The sequence below is a fragment of the Mirounga leonina genome, unplaced genomic scaffold (assembly GCF_011800145.1).
Source record: "Mirounga leonina isolate KUSES-001 unplaced genomic scaffold, KU_Mleo_1.0 Mir_173, whole genome shotgun sequence".
NCBI classification, from domain to species: domain Eukaryota; kingdom Metazoa; phylum Chordata; class Mammalia; order Carnivora; family Phocidae; genus Mirounga; species Mirounga leonina.
Genome location: NW_023270447.1, coordinates 82,278,395 through 82,294,806, shown reverse-complemented (window position 1 = coordinate 82,294,806; position 16,412 = coordinate 82,278,395). Strand labels below are relative to the sequence as shown.

The 16,412-nt window shown below is 51.7% G+C and overlaps 1 protein-coding gene across 3 annotated transcripts; it reads left to right on the top strand.

Moving 5' to 3' along the window:
• Positions 1 to 1,041: 1,041 nt before the first annotated feature.
• On the top strand, positions 1,042 to 15,566 carry NECAP2 (NECAP endocytosis associated 2). 3 transcript variants are annotated; one of them, XM_035019685.1, is made up of 8 exons: positions 1,042 to 1,176; positions 3,472 to 3,572; positions 6,040 to 6,144; positions 6,231 to 6,312; positions 7,277 to 7,385; positions 10,204 to 10,381; positions 13,409 to 13,493; positions 14,301 to 15,566. In XM_035019685.1, the coding sequence occupies exons 1-8, from the start codon at positions 1,085 to 1,087 to the stop codon at positions 14,347 to 14,349; spliced, it is 801 nt and encodes a 266-aa protein (XP_034875576.1). In that variant the 5' UTR covers positions 1,042 to 1,084; the 3' UTR covers positions 14,350 to 15,566. The 3 variants fall into 3 exon arrangements, with proteins under 3 accessions (XP_034875576.1, XP_034875575.1, XP_034875577.1); XM_035019684.1 differs by having other exon boundaries at positions 13,406 to 13,493; XM_035019686.1 differs by lacking the exon at positions 13,409 to 13,493.
• Positions 15,567 to 16,412: the final 846 nt, after the last annotated feature.

The window sequence follows — 16,412 nt, the reverse complement described above, 5'->3', positions numbered from 1 at the left end:
AAAAGGGGGAAATGGGGTGTTATTGTTTAATGGGTACAGAGTGTCTGTTGGGGAAGATGAAAAAATCCTGGAAACGGCAGTGATAGTCATGCAATATTGTGTATGTACTTAATTCCACTGAATTGCACTCTCAAAAATGGTTAAAGTGTTAAAGTGTATGCTATGTATATTTTACCACAATTAAAAAAAAAAGATCTTTTAAGAGGTTAGATTAATTCTATAATAAAGAACTTATACAGCGTGAGTACAAGGAGAGAGAGGAGAGAGGAGATGCGGGTGGAGCAAGTTTGGGAGCATTCAGGGAAGCAAAGATTTGGGATCAGCTGTTCCCCACGGAGGACCTGGCACATTGTAAACAGTAAATAACCGTGGAACGAATGAGAGGATGGTACAGGAGAAGGGATTTTGAGAATTAGAATTTGACTATGGTTGGACAAAATGTATCCCCTATGACATTCTGTGAGAAATCCAAGTTAGGACTGGGAGTCTTTTTTCATGACTTAAATTAGTAGACTTTGCTCTCTGTCGAGTCGAGGCCACACTGGGCCCTGGGCACGTGGTGGGGGAGGATAAGGGTGGCGCCCCACTTAGCGGTGGGTCAGGTAAGCCTCTCTCTTCGAGGAGGAGCCTCAATGGAGGCTTCTAGAGTCAGGAAAAGGAAGGACATTCACCCAGAGCCCAGGGAAGTAAAGGCTGGAGGAGGGATTTGCTGCAGGGTGAGCTGTATAGGTAGATACAGCTTTGAATCTCAGCCAACTGGGCCCCAAGTGTAAGTGTTGAGGGGATGAGGATGATCCACAACCAGACAACGGACTGCGGTGGTGTCTGCACCTAAGTTTTCTCTGCTGCGCATGAAGCCTCGGGGGAGCGAGAAGCCCCCAAAAGCGCTTGGCCCTAATCACGTGGCTTCAGGATCCGTCCGCCGCGTGTCTTGAGCCAGAGCCGCCAGCAGAGGGCGCGCGGGAGACAACCGTGCTGAGGCCCGCAAGCTGCCGCTCTAGCCTGACCCGGGTCATAGAGTCGCGTCGCTTCCGGCCCCGAGGCGGGGAAGGAGCCGGAAGTCCGGCGGTCCGAGGGTGTCGAGATGGAGGAGGGCGAGTACGAGTCGGTGCTCTGTGTCAAGCCGGAGGTCCACGTCTACCGCATCCCGCCGCGAGCCACCAACCGTGGTTACAGGTGACCGCTTGCCGCAAGGCCAGGCTGACCCCAATTTAACCCCTTCCCCGCCGCCCGACACGCCCACCGTGGGAGCCGAGGACGGCCCCGGCCGGTTTAGGGGAGAGGCGGGAGGTAATACTGCGGTTTCTCCCAGTTCGAGGCCAGAGCAGGGAGGTCTCAGTCTGCCGCACGGGGCTCCCAGCGCGGGGAAGGCGTTGGAGCCGTGTTTAGCCGTGTCCCCAAGCGTGGTTGGGGGGGGGTGTCACAAGCCCTTTTCTTTCAGCCCTAATTGGTGGCCTTGAAGGGAACCTTGAAAAGCCTGAAGGGGGAGGGGTCCTATCACGGGCGGAAATCCCCAGGGGGAGGGAAACAGCTCAGAACTGGCCGAAAGGACCGTCCAGGGAGCTGTAAGCGGATGGCCAGAGCCCAGGGACCCCTCCCTGCCCAGCTCCCTTGCACGAACCTCAGGCCTTATCACAGCTTGTGGCGGTTGGGAGGAGTGCATCTGCGCTGCTTCAGTGAAATGTTCCCCTGAGAGGGATAAACAGAGGCTTGGAGGGACTGGAAGGGAACGCAGGAAAGGGCAGTGGGGGTTGGAAGGAGACTTCCTTTTACGATATGCTTTTTTTGTGCTGTTTGCATTTTGTTACCAAGCCTATGCGTTACCTAGGAAAAGAAGGAGAAAAAAAAAAAAAAAAAAAAAGATGTACCTGTTACGGACAACCTGGTCTGTAGCTGTTTTGTGTCCCTGGGTCGGGGGTGGTGTCGCTTTTGAAGGCAATGTTTGTCTCAGTGATTTGGGATACAGGATTGGCCTGCACCGCAAGAATGGTGGCGTGTCCACATATCTGGCCTCTTGTTACTTTCCAATTGTGTTAACACGAACTTGTAGCTGATTTTCTAGATAACAGATTATTTTATTGAACACCTAGTACATCCGTGGTGTGACTTAAAAGTAGCATGAAAGCAACAAGAGAAACAATTACAAAAACACGTTTGCTTTCTGTTATCAAACTGGAGATTGGACACCAAACCCGGATGGTCAGTCTACTCTGATCCCCTTCAGTAGGATGGGTTTGGTCCCTCCTGGCCCCCCGAGAGTGAGGTTCCCAAGTGTCAAGCCTGGCTGGTTTGGCATAGAGGAAACTGGCAGCCCCTGCCCTTGAGCCTCAGAGCCCCTCTTAGCTTGGATCTAAGGCCTGTGTTGCCCCACTAGGAGGAACTGAAACAGTCTGCTGGTTGTGAATCGAGAGTCTGCATTTGTTTTTTGTTTTTTGGGGTTTTTTTAAAGATTTTATTTATTTATTCATGAGAGACAGAGAGAGAGACAGAGGCAGAGGGAGAAGCAGGCTCCCCGCGGAGCAGGGAGCCCGATGCGGGACTCGATCCCAGGACCCTGGGATCATGACCTGAGCCGAAGGCAGACGCTTAACCGACTGAGCCACCCAGGCGTCCCCGAGAGTCTGCATTTGTGTGGTCTTCAAAACAACCTGTGTCCATAGTTAATGGAGTCGCTTGGGGACTTCCAGGAAAAGCGTCTTGAAAACACCCAAGGTTCTTGCTATTTGGGGGTTTTACTGAACTGCTTCTTAGAAGTAAAATGTGAAGTTACTGCTTTAAAAGTACCCAAAGAAGCTATTGTGATAGGTCCGTGGTTTCCTGGGGTTCTTTCGGCCTGGGACACCTTTGGGGTTATATTTGTTGGACACCCACCCACTTTCCTCACATGTATAGTTGCTCTCCTGTTCTCTTTCTGTTATATGATTGCTCCCGCCCTGCCTTTCCTCTGAGATCATCTCACGGGTCCCAAATGGTCACTCTGGCCCCCACAGCCCAGCAGTGTCTGAAACAGCAGGCCCAGGAACTGCTTCCTTTACAGAAAGAGAACTGGAAGTCCTACTTCTGAGAAAAAGTCTCTGTAGTCTAGAACTGGGGTCGGCAAACTGCGACCCACTGTGTTTTTGTATGTCTCACAAGCTAAGGACGGTTTTTACATTTTTAAATAGTTGGGGAACATTTTAAAAGAAGGAATATTTCTTAATGCGAAAATTATATGAAATTCAGGTTTTTAGTGTCCAGAAAGTTGCGCTGAAATACGTTCACACTCAGCAGAAAACATTCCATTCCAATCCGTAAAGCACCAGCACGCTCCTGTACTGTCGATGACTGCTTTTGCCCTACAGCCGCGGAGTGGGTAGTGGTGACAGGGATGGGATGGCCCTTTTCAGAGAAAGTTTGCCAGCCTCTGGTCCTGAGCAGGCAGCCCACATGCCCTCCCCATTCCCGTCCCCAGCATGGTTTTTGTCCCCTTAGGGCCGCGGAGTGGCAGCTGGACCAGCCATCATGGAGTGGCCGGCTGCGGATCACTGCAAAAGGGCAGGTGGCCTACATCAAGCTGGAGGACAGGACCTCAGGTAAAGGCAGGGGAAGCCCTAGTGGGGCTGAGATGCCACACCTCCTACTTTGTGAAGGGAAAGGCAGCCCTGGCCAGTCCACTCGGGTCATGGGAACCAATCCTCGAAATCAAAGGCCCAGCTGTACCTCTAAGCCGCCTCCATTCCCCCCACCTTTAATTGTAGAAAGCACTGTCTCCAGGTGTAAAAGGGAGTATTTCCTGTCAAGCATCTGTCTTTGGTGGGGGGCATCCTTAAGAACATACTAATTTTGGAATCCAGGAAGAGGAGACCTACAGGTTGGTCCCAGGTAGGAAGCCCCAGAGTTTGCTTTGAAGACCAGCTTTGGGGGGAAGACGCATAACCCTCTGCAATTGAGGTCTGCTTCTTACTCAGGAATTCTGTTTATCAACTAAATGGTAACTCCCCAGACTGACCACGCCCATTAACTGAAAGAGCCGGAAGCTGTCCTACTCAGCTCTTTCTTTGGTGAAAGGACAAGCCAAGCCGGGCTGTGTTGGGGTCAGCTGGCAGATGTCACCTTAGGGGAAATCTGTCTGGAAGTCATGTGCCACCAGGGCCTCCGGGTGAGCTGTGGAGGGCAATGCGGTCTGAAAGAGCCCCAGCCCCCAGAGCAGGCATCGGGCGCCACGGCATTCGGTCATTTATTTTTCTAACACGTAGAGATTTTCCTGGGTGGGATGGGACCAAGTGTAAAGCGTCATAGGCAAAACCGGCCGCCTCTGAGAACTGCATCTCTTGTGTCTGAGCTGTGAGACCTTGGGTGAGCCACACGTGACCTCTAGTGCCTTGGCCTCCTTTTTGAAATGGGGATCACATTAGCTCATACTTCACAGGATCGTTGGAAGTACGAAGTGAGCACACATTTATCCAGTTGCTTTGTGAACTGCAAGGTGACCCAAAGCATTGATCTGTTCTGGAACATGGGGCTGGCTGGGTATTGGCTGCGGAGGAGTTTGAAAAGACAGCTGCTGTGACTAGGCCAGAGGACTCTGGCTTTGAGGTTTGCTGGGGTGTCCCAGGTGATCTCACAAGGCATGGCAACACCTGTTTTCTGGGAGCCTTGGGAACGGACTTTACGGTGACAGCCTAGTGGAACAGCGACTGCCCAGAGCTGGGCCTCCCCTGCAGGAGCCATCCCAGCATGCTCTTCGCTCGGGTCAGGCCTGTTGGGTCCTCTTTGTCTCTCGCTCTGCACTCCTTCTCGGCCAAGGCTAGTGGCATTTGGGCCAGGGGAGTGTTGTGGGCTGTCAAGTCAAATTTCAGATGTGTAGCAACATCCCTGGCCTCTGTCCACCAGATGCCAATAGCACCGCCCAAGTTGTGAAAACCAAAAATCTCTTCACACATTGCCACATATCCCTGGGGGGGTGGGGGGGCGGATAGGGAGCAAAACCACCCTTGGTTGAGAATCACTGCTCTAGGCTGAAGGCGTCCAGGTGAGTCCCAGATCCCCAGGGACCAAACTAGGGGAGCAGAGAAATTATCAAGAAGCTACAGACTTGGGGTCCACCGATTTGGATTCAGTTCAGCCTTGATTGCACAGTCACCTGTGAACCCCAGCATTGAGTAGAGAAGCCTTGGTCAAGTCCTGGAAGCGCGGACAGAGGTCAGCACCTGTGGAAGTGATGCGAGTCCAGAACGCCCCCAGAGGTGTGCAGTGCACTGGGGCCTAGAGAGCCAGAGTGACAAGGGATGTGTTCTGCAGGGGCCCCTTTTAAAACCGGTGGTCCTCTTGGCCTATCTCAGCTGCTTCAGATCCTCCTCCTCTTTTTTTTTTTTTTTAAAGATTTTATTTATTTATTGGTCAGAGAGAGAGAAAGAGCACAAGCGGGAGGAGGGGCAGGCAGAGGGAGAAGCAGGCTCCCCGCTGAGCAAGGAGCCTGATGCAGGACCCTATCCCAGCTCCCTGGGATCATGACCTGAGCCGAAGGCAGACGCTTAACTGACTGAGCCCCCCCAGGCGCCCCTGCTTCACATTCTTCTGTAGGTGCCCAAACCCTCTTTGAGTGGATTCCGCGGCTCCTCTACAGTCCTGCCTCAGGTCCTAGGCCTTTTCTGAGGTTATGCTGTACCTGGACCAGGGCCTGCCTGCTCCGGGGCCCTCGGGTGTGGGCAGGTCAGCTCTAGCTCAGCCCTCCTGTGGGAATGGAGTTCCAGCATTGCTAGAGCTTTGGATTGTCAGAGAAGACCAGAAATCTGGATTATTTTACATGTAATTTGGTTTTGAAAAGTTTGGCAGTTAAATTAAGAATATTAACACTGGGCTGTATCTGACCTGCAGGCCACTCCTGACTTGAACCTTTCCTTGGTTATAGGTCTGTGTCTTCTCTTCCATCAGAATGGATTTGATTTGAACCCCAGAGTAAGGTTTGCCTCGCTGCCTTTCAGGAAAAAGACCCCAGTGGTGTGATAGAAATGTCAGGCTGGAAGGGGGCTCAAGGCTTACCCTAACTTGTGCTTCCAGGGGAACTCTTTGCTCAGGCCCCGGTGGATCAGTTTCCTGGCACAGCCGTGGAGAGCGTGACGGATTCCAGCAGGTACTTCGTTATCCGCATCGAAGATGGAAACGGTAGGTGCGGGTCTCGGGGGGGTCCTCCTCATGAGAAGGGTTTCCTCTGCCTCTGGCAAGTGGGATTAATCATGTGTTATCCCCAGGACGCCGGGCGTTTATTGGAATTGGCTTCGGGGACCGAGGCGATGCCTTTGACTTCAATGTTGCATTGCAGGACCATTTCAAGTGAGTGGTTCCAGGCCACACGTGCTCATGCCTCCTCCCTGCTTTCCCTGGACAGAATGGTTTCCCACCTTAGGATACCCAGCTGGTTGTGTGGGATTCGTCTGCCAGCAGAGCCTCCGGGAGACTCCCTGCTCCTGTGGGGCAGGCTGCCTTCTCTCCTTTCCAGTCCTTTCCCTTTCCCCTGGCCCTATCTCTCACTGGTCAGCGGGCCCAGCCTCTGAGCTGCCATACCTCTTCCCTTACCAGCACCAGAGGAGCCGGAGGCCGTGGGAGGCTCATGGGAGGCTCATGGGAGGCTCATGGGGCCTTCCTGAGCCTGTTCCTCTGTGATATGTCCTGGGAGTCCTTTCTAAAGCTAAGACAAGGGCAGGAAAGACTGCTCCCCTGCCACCTGCAGGCCTCCATCTCTGGCCGCTGGGAAGTTGGAGTTTGTGCAGCGACTCATTTGGGCACGTCTGGCCCTTGCCTGGCCTGTTGTCCCTGCCCAGGGGGCTGCTAGATGGGTATCGTGTGGAGGGTGGGGGGGACCTTTGTGTTGCTCTCTACTTCCTGGGCATCTGTCTTGTCTCACCATCTACCTTATGAGTCCTTGTGAGTGGGGGGTGTGGATGCACTGTCCTAGTCCTCATGCCAAGTGCTAGGGAGGAAAGGGCCAGGTTCTCAGATTTCCTGAAGACTGGTGTCAGGACCTTCTTTTACATCCATGAGCTCACTGAATTTTCATAGCTGTCTTTAACACATACAGAATTGTATTCGCATTTTGTTGATGAGGAAACTGATGTGCACGCAGCTACTTATGTGTCAGAGTCAGGATTTGAATTCAGGCCCAACTTCCAAGCCTGCGTGTGCTCTTTCTGCCATATAAAACCTCTTCCTGGAGCGATGGCAGGTGGAGGTGGAGTGAGGGAGTGAATGCAGGGCGGCTGGTCTCTTCCTCACTTTTTTCTTCTTATTCTCTGCCCAGGTGGGTGAAACAGCAGTGTGAATTTGCAAAACAGGCCCAGAACCCAGACCAGGGCCCCAAGTTGGACCTAGGCTTCAAAGAGGGCCAGACCATCAAGCTCAACATCGCGGTGAGTCCCACCCTCACTTGGCTTTGTTGGCCAGCACCCAACCCCAGCCCAAAGCCCACCCCTCTTTTCCCACCCTTCACTTCCATCAGTTGAGTAGATGTTTGTGGATCAGCGGCCTTTTGCCAGGTCCTGTGCCGGGGGTAAACGAGAGAGCTCTGCTCTCGTGGAGCTCAGAGTTAAACGGAGATGGGCGAGACAAGATATGACCACAACCTGGCAGGGGAGGGGATGCAGCGCAGTGCCATGAGCTCCTAGAGGAGGGGCACGCAGCCCATAGTTAGGGGAAGCAAGGAAGGGTTCCTGGAAGAAGTGACCTGTAAGGAAGGGGAAAGAGGGGGATCAAAAGGCAGTTCAAGCAGAGGGAACAGCATGTGCAAAGCCTCTGAGTTGAAAAGAAGCATCAGTCACTTGCTCCCAGAGCTGGCATTTCTGACCAGGCTCTTAGAATAGGGGTCGGCTGCATCCTGGCCTTGCACCTTGAGTAAGGAAGATTTGGGAGAGCTCTGGACAGGAAGGTGTTGAGGTAGGTGCTGGGATTCGTGGGCAGCTTCTGCTGGTGGTGGTGGTGTCCTGACACCCCGTGTATTCATCTTGAGCTGCCCTGCATCTGGGTTTCCCCTTGTTAGCTCCTGTGGAGAATGGGAAAAGGTAGGGCTGGGCTGGGTGTCCAGGACTCGGTCCTCACCGGACTACAGGGAGTGGGGGTTGGAGTGATTTGGGGGAACCAAGGACCACATGGAAATGTTTTTTGAAGAAACTTTGTAACCCTAAGATAATGCTCTTTCTCTTTACTTACTCTTTATTTACTATCTCTTTCTCCTCTTTTCTGCTTCATGCTGGTGATGATTTGGGACCCTTGACGTTGGCCAACTGGCCCTTAAGAGAAAATACAGGTCATGTCCAGTGGACTGGTTGGGATGTGATTCCTCTCTTGCTGGGAGGAAACTAACATTTAATGAGCATCAGCTGTGTGCCAGGTAGTGGTTTTTTTTTTTTTTTTTTTTTTTAAGGCACTTATATGAATTAAGCATTCTCCCATTTTACAGGCAAGGAAATGAGGCTTAGAGAGTTTAAGGGATTTGCCCAGGTCATAGAGCTGGAAATAACCAGCACAGCTGGACTCTGACTGAGGGCTTTCAGGCTTCTGGCTTCAGGGCTGTGGTCTTAGTGCTGGATTAAGCTGCTGCTCCTTACAAGGTGGGAACTGTGTCTTCATCTTTGTAACTTGCACTGGTTTCCGGCTCACATCAGGGCTCAGGTTTTGGTTTTGGTTTTTAATTTTCTTTTTTTTTTTTAAGATTTTATTTATTTACTTGAGAGCAGAGGCAGGGGCAGGGGGAGAGAGAAAGGGAGAAGCAGACTGCCCACTGAGCAGGGAGCCCAATGGAGGGCTCAATCCCAGGACACTGAGATCATGACTGGAGCTGAAGTCAGATGCTTAACTGGCTGAGCCACCTAGGCGCCCCTTTTTTTTTAATGTTTTATGGAAGTACGATATGCATACAGAAAAGTGCACACATTATAAATGCAGAACTCAGTGAATTTTTGAAAACCAAATGTACCCACACAAACTAGCCCCCAGATCAAGAAGCAGAGATTATCTGCGTTCTGGAAGCCCCTCTCCTGTTCTTGTCCACAGGACAGAGTCACCACGGTCCTGATGTGGAATGCCCTAGATTTTGTTTTCAAACAAAATCTGCCTCTGTTCTGTTGCTAATAGTTTGTCCATTGTCACAGCAGTGGTGTATTTCATTGTGAGAATGCATCACAGTGGTACTCTTTGTGGGTTTTGTTTTAAGATTTATTTATTTATTTGAGGTGAGGAGGGGCAGAGGGAGAGGGAGAGAGAATCCTCAAGCAGACTCCCTGCTGAGCGCAGAGCCCCACATGGAGCTCGATCCCAAGACCTGAGATCAGGACCTGAGCCCTGAGATCATGACCTGAGCCAAAACCAAGAGTCAGATGCTTCACCAGCTGAGCTCCCCAGGCGCCCCCCAGTGTTACTCTTTAACTGACAGTGAACACTGGGATAGTTGCCAGTTTGGAGCTATTACAAATAGTAATGGCTATGAACGTCCAAGTACATGTCTTTCGGTGCCATGAGTATGTGTTTCTGTGGGGTCTGTTTCTAGGAGGGAAATTGTAGGGTCATCAGTTCACATGTTCAGCTTTATAGATTCTTCCAGACAGTTTCTCCAAGTAGCGTTCCCCGTTTACACCTCCTCTAGCAGTGTGTGAGTGAGCGTTCTGGTTGCTCCACATCCTTGATGGCACTTGATAGTCTGCATTTTGGCCATTCTGGTGGGTGTGTAATGGTATAGCACTCGTTTTGATTTGTAGTTTTAATTTGTATTTCCCTGATGCTTAATGAAGCCAGGGCTGAGTTTTCTTTTTTTTTTTTTTAAGATTTTATTTATTCATTTGAGACACAGAGATACAGAGAGAGAGAGAGAGTATGAGCAGGGGGAGAGGCAGAGGGAGAGGAAGAAGCAGACTCCCCGCCGAGTCAGGAGCCCTATGTGGGACTCAATCCCAGGACCCTGGGATCATGACCTGAGCCGAAGGCAGACGCTTAACCATCTGAGCCACCCAGGCGCCCCAGGGCTGAATTTTCGCATTAGATGTATTTGGGATAGCTCTGGAATTGTGATGTGTTGAACACAGCTCAGCACAGTGAGTGCTGGGCAGCTGTTGACCATCTTTTGGTTATACAGATGTTTGGGGCTTGGGGGCCACCTGGGCCCTCTTTGTGGGGTTTTCCGATAAGCAGGGGGACCCCAGCAGAACTGACTGGTTTGCATCCCTCGCCTCTCTTCAGAACATGAAGAAGAAGGAAGGAGCAGCTGGGACTCCCCGAGCGCGGCCCGCCAGCACAGGAGGACTGAGCCTGCTTCCTCCGCCCCCGGGGGGGAAATTCTCCACCCTGATCCCCCCACCTGTGGAGCAGTTGTCTGGGGGGGAATCCCTCGTCCAGACAGCAGTTGCTCCCAGTTCAGGTCAGTGCTCGGGAGTCACTGTACTTGCTGCGAAAGCTGCACCTGCGGGTTCCTCTCCGCCGCCAGGTGCAGCTGGGGCCCCGTGGTGCTCCCTCCTTCACTCACACTGTCCATCATGTGGTACCTGTCTGTGACACCATGAAGCTGATCCTGCCCAGACTGGGTAAGGGGTTCCCCTCTTCCCTGATACCTGCCACTTCCCCGCTTAGTGCCTCTGTCTACCCCTGATGGGTGGGGGCTGCAGATTGTTGGTTGTGACACTGATTTGCTATGAAAGCATCAGCATGTGGGTTCCTGGTTCTTAGAAGCTGCTCAGTGTTTGTCGAGTGGGTGGGTGATAGAGACACGGTCTGCTCATATCTGGTAGGAGACAGAAGTCCTGGGCACAAAGACCAATTGTATGGGTCCACATATGACCAGCCAGGATGATGTGGGGAGGCTCCATGGAAAAGGTGGCATTGAGGTGGGCCTTGAAGGGAGGAGATGGGGGCAGAGGACGCTTGGCATTCCAGACAGAAGAGTGTGAGTAAGGCTCAGATTTTTAATCACCTGGTGTGTGTAGGAAAATGGATGTAGCATAAGTATGCCAGGGTGAGTGGTAGAAAATAAAATCGGGGATTTAGTTTAGAGCAAGGTCCTTGGTAAGGCCCTCGGGGTCCTGGGAAGCTGAGAGGCAACTCGCCCAGCACGCTGTGCTGGTGCTTGTTCTAAGGTGTAAGGAATGCCTTTTGGTGACCCTGGGATTCCAGAAGTTAGTGCCTAGTACCAGCCACTGATAGAGATGGGGAGCTAGCCCATATCCTTGGCCTCTCCACCCTACCCGCCCAGCCTAGCTGATGTTCCAAGCCTTCCCCAGGCTGGGTGATTTCTCCACACAGATTTCACTAGGTTCTAGAGGACAGGATTGCAGGAAGCCTGCTTTCTTTCCCTTTTAAGGGTGTGGACATAGGCTTCCCCATCTGCCGGTCAGGCTTCCAACCTCAGCCTGTGGGGAATTCCCAGCCCAGGAGTGGGCAGGAGTAGTGGTCAGCCAGCCTCTGCCACGGTACCAGGAACCATTCTTCCAGCATTGTTTCTCAGAGTAACAGGACCACCTGCCTTGGCATCACCAGGAACGTGGACAGGAATCTGTGTTCCTAACATTATTTGTATGCTCACGAAGGTCTGAGAGCTGCTATCTTAGGCCTTCCCTCGGTTGCTGGTGCATGTTTAACAGCTAATACGGAGTATCTACTATGTGCCAGGCAGTGTTTTAAGCCCTGGGAATGTTGTAAGTACAGCACCAAGTTCCCGCTCTCAAGGGCTTCTGGTTTGTTTTGTTTTGTTTTGTTTTAAGGTTTTATTTATTTATTTGAGAAATCAAGAGTGATGGGGGCAGAGGGAGAGGGAGAATCTCAAGGAGACTCCACTTGGAACACAGATCCCAATGTGGGGCTTGATCTCATGACCCTGAGATCATGACCTGAGCCAAAGTCAAGAGTCAGACACTTGACTGAGTAACTAGGCGCCCCTCAAGGGCTTATGTTCTTTTTTTTTTTTTTTTTAAGATTTTTTAATATTTATTAGAGAGAGACAGAGCACAAGCAGGGGGAGCAGCAGAGGGAAAGGGAGAAGCAAGACTCCCCACTGAGCAGGGAGCCCGATGTGGGGCTCGATCCCAAGATCCTGGCATCATGACCTGAGTTGAAGGCAGACGTTCAACTGACTGAGCCACTCAGGCGCCCCAAGGGCTTACATTCTAACGTACAAGACAGGCAATTAGTGTGTCTGCAGACAAAATGGTGTCAGATAATGAGCCACGAAGAGCTACCATTTCTTGAGCACTTAGTATATCCTGTAAACCAGACTGGCTGAGTTCACATTCTAGCTTATCAGTTGTGTGACAGTCAGAAGATTGCCTGCTTCTCTGTGCCTCAGTTTTCTCATCTGTAGGATGGGGGCAGTCATGATAGCCTACGGTGTGGGTTTCTTGTGAGGATCAAATGAGCTGATCCGTGAACAATACCTAAAACACTAAGTGCTTGTGTTTGTCGGGTCGTGTTCAACTAATGTGGTCATTATCACCACCGTGTGCTGGGCCTTCTCCAAGCATTTCATTGTATTAGCTCCTGCAGCACAGACCGGTTCTGTGAAGTAGTCACTGTTATCGTCCCTCACCCCCGTTTGAGAGATAAGGAAACAGACTTGAGGGATGCGCATCAAGTCACACAGTTGGTCCTGGCCTGTCTTCCCCCAGGGCCTGGGATGGGTCTGAAGGAGACAATGCACAGTAAGCACTTGGCGAGCTGCAAAACTAAATCCTTGAGGGCCCTGGTGTTATCTGGTCTCCCGTCCCAGAGCAGATTAGAAATAGCAAATTGGTGGGAGGGCGGAGGGAGGAAGGCACAGGGCCTTTAGCAGGGACAGCAGCACGGGGCGAGGTGCTGGCGCAGAGGCAGGCACGGGAGCCCCAGGTGGCCCCACCTTGATGAAGAGAGACACACAGATACCGGCTTCTGTGTTGCTTCTTCCGGAAGGCTCGCCCCAAACCCTAACCACTTTGGGTCCCAGCACTTGGCACATGTCTGGAGCATAACTTTTTCATTCAGTTGATCCAGACCCTGGACTAAGGGCTCTACGTGAAGATGACCTTGCATCGTTGGTGGGCGGGAGATTCAAGAAGCCAGGGCGGGAGATAGTGAATTTTAAACAGATTGCCAACATAGAAGCAGTTGAAAACAAGGTCAGCTTCAGGTATGAGTGATGGATGGTGTGTGACTCGTGCTCCCTGGCACCCTGCCTTCCACCTTGTATGTATATGGCTTTCCACTTTTCTCTAGGAGCCCTCAAGGGCTCGTGAGCAGATGGAAATGTGGCAGCTTGTTTGTTTGTTTGTTTGTCCCAGAGCAGGTCTCTGTGTGTCTTTCCCGGCCACCTGGAATCATGAGACTGATTTCAGGGTCACTGAGACCACCAGAAAGAGAGATTTCTGACTCCTCTGTCTCCTTTTCTTCTCTCCCTGCCTGGCGGATTTGGGGACATCAGTAGGAGGTGCCACCATGTCCTGGCCACACCCGAAGCCTGCCACGACTGCTACCACCGACATCTGGGGAGACTTTACCAAATCCACAGGGTGAGGAGAGGGTCACGTTTTTGTGGTGGGACTGGGGCCAGGGCTGTGTCCCTAGAAACCTGGGATTGTTCCAGATGCTTTTCTTCTGGTGTTTGGAGCAACCGCCCAGACTTGGACGTTTTCAGGCCAGCCAGAGGGCAGAGCCCCAGAGTGCCCGCTTTGGGTGGCATACTCGTCCCTGTGAAGGCTTTTCACTGCTCTCTACTGCTCGGGGACCTGGGGCTACACTGTAACTCTCTCTGGTCTTCCAACCGCCTTTGGCTCATCCCCAGTAGCAGCTCCCCTCTTCCTCCACCCCACTCTCCCCACCCCTGCCCCAGCTATCCCAGAACACTGGACAGAATTAACCTTGGTTCTGGCCTTGGCCCATTCTCGTGGTCTCTTGCCTTCTCTGCCTCAATAAAACTTGAAGCCTTTCCTTGGAGTCGAGGTGAAGAGATGCTAAAAACTTATTGCACCGTTGTTTATAGGGATAGTCTGTAGGACAGGACTCAGCACGTGTTTTCTGTGGAGATAGATCGTTTAGGCTTTACAGACCTTATGGCCTCTACTCAGTTTTGCTTTTGTAGCTCAAAAGCAGCCACGGATGGCGTGTAAGTGAATGGGCATGGCTCTGTGCCAGTAACACTTTATCTCCAGAGACAGAACTAGGTTTGGTCTCTGGGCTGTAGTTTGCTGACCCCTGCTCCAGAACATTCAGGGACTCACTTCTTGGAGCTCTTTTTGCCCAGAGAGAAGCCACGCTTTATCGACTTTGTATTTTCAAACATCTAAACTCTGCCACCCCTCCCTTTTTTCCCTTTACAGGTCGACTTCCAGCCAGACTCAACCAGGCACAGGCTGGGTCCAGTTCTGATTTGAGTGCAACCCCTCTTTTTCCTCATACAATTTCTGGAAAGGAACCACTTCACCTGGGCCAAAGGAAGGAGGACGAAGCACTCCCCAGCCGGCCTCTGTTTGGAGCATGACTCCTCTCCTCCTCACCTGACTTTCTTGACAGACTGGCATGTTAGGCAGTAAATTGGCACAATGTCACACTGTTTGCTGGGACCCGAGTGTGCAACCACAACACAGGAGGAGGAGAGCACCAGCATCCCCATCCCTGTCCGTCTCTTGACATGAGAGACTCTGAGACTGCTGCTTCCATCACATGACCCATATTAAACACAAGCCCCCAAAGCAAAAGAAGGGGTTGAGCGTGCTACCTGGCCTCAGCTGGGCCCTTCTCAGTGGTTACAGGTGTCCCGTGATCACTGTCCAGAAGGAGGGCCTTCTGCACTCCCGTTGGCTGTAGCCACTTCATTCAAGGTGCCTTCAGAGGGGGGATTCCTTCCTGATTTCTGGCAGGTTTATAGGCTGCAGCTCGAACAGCTAATCAGGAGGGAAATCAAGAGTATTAATCAGCTTTTAAAATATCTTTAATGTTTGCTTTGCTAACGTGCTGATCTGCACTAACTTGCCTTTGCAAAAGGGACTGCCCCTGCAAGATGCGCCAGCAGGGGCCTCGGAAAGCATTCCACCCTGTCCGCCGTAGGAACTGCTCTGAGCTTCAGAAAGCAGTGTTCGTCTTGGCCAAGTGGCCTGGCTGCCGGGTCTTCCGGGCCAGGTGGGCAGTGCCAGGCTGATGCAGGCGCCGGAAGCGTGTTTGGGCAGGAAAGCCGGAACTGTTCTCATGGAGGTTGGGGGGTCTGGCCGTCCTGTCCACCGACAGCTCTCTGGGTTCACGGGCTGCCAGCACAGTTCCCAGGGGCCTTGGGTTTTCTTCTTGCTGTGGTTTCTCAAGTGCCTTGTCTGCAGACAGCCTCCTACTTTCTTTTCTCCTTCAGAGACTGTACATGACAGAAGGAGTTCTGAGCGAACTGGAAGCCTAGGGTTGCCTGTATTATTGGTTTATGAGAAATAATTTTACCTGAGCACACCTCGAAATTTGCTTTTCTCAGCATACTTTACCTCTTAATTGAAAGATCGATTTTTTGAAGGGTCAAGACAATGAACTGAAAAAAAAGTGTTGGCCTTTTTGTGGGACCAGATTCCGAAGATAAAAAAATAAATATTTTTACTTCTGTCGATGTACGTCAAGGATGAACATGTTTTTGGCAGCATGGCCACGAAGCCATCCAGGGTGCCACAGCTAGACTCACAGCCACCTCTCACCGCTGATTGTGTGTCCAGATTTAAAGTCTGGTGCCAGGGTGTCAGATTAGCCAGAGTAAGAGAATTGGGTCTTGTTGCCCTCAGGCAACCAGTAACTTCTCCCCTGTGCATCTGGAAGAGCACCGTCTTTTTAGCTTGTAATGTGGGAGGGGGCCCCTGCCTCCCCCCAAGACCTCTCCACGGAAGCATCTTCCTAAATAGTAAGGGTGCACAGTCTTGCAGAAGCCAAAAACTAAAGGCCCCAGCACTTCCCATGCTCGAGGGTTCTGTAAGAAAGCTGCAGTTTTTGTTAGTTAAGGAAACCGCTGCTCTGGCTAAGAAACCGTCTAAGAGGGGGACTTAGAAAATTAGAATGAAGGGCCCTCTGCCCTTGGAATAAGAGTAAGGAATTTGCATCAGAGCAGTCTCAGGAGTAGTAAACTTCACGTCTGTTGCCCATTACATCCCATCTTCCAAAGCGCTTGAAGGCTGGAAAAGGAAGCTTACCTTCAAGGAGCGCTTCCTTCAGTGGAAGTACCTCCCCTTGGACGTGGGCTCTTGGGTTCTGGAGATGGACCTGGGCTTTGGGTCTGGGCTCTCTCCTGGTTAGGCGGTGACCACAGGCTCTGTCCTTAAGTGTCACTCACAGGAGGCACAGAGGCACTAGCAGGTGCCCATATCCCGTAGTTTGGCCGTAGTTACCTTCATCTAGAACCAGATAACTTACCCGGAACCATTACTCAAAATGGTGGTGAGGCCGCTGGTGAAGCAGCTGTCAAGGATCTA

Bases quoted from the DNA above. Each gene is read 5' to 3' on its own strand.
- NECAP2 (XM_035019686.1), top strand. From the start codon at position 1,085: ATGGAGGAGGGCGAGTACGAGTCGGTGCTCTGTGTCAAGCCGGAGGTC. The intron at 6,313-7,276 runs GTGAGTGGTTCC...TTCTCTGCCCAG, and splicing joins GCATTGCAGGACCATTTCAA to GTGGGTGAAACAGCAGTGTG. The intron at 7,386-10,203 runs GTGAGTCCCACC...GCCTCTCTTCAG, and splicing joins CCATCAAGCTCAACATCGCG to AACATGAAGAAGAAGGAAGG.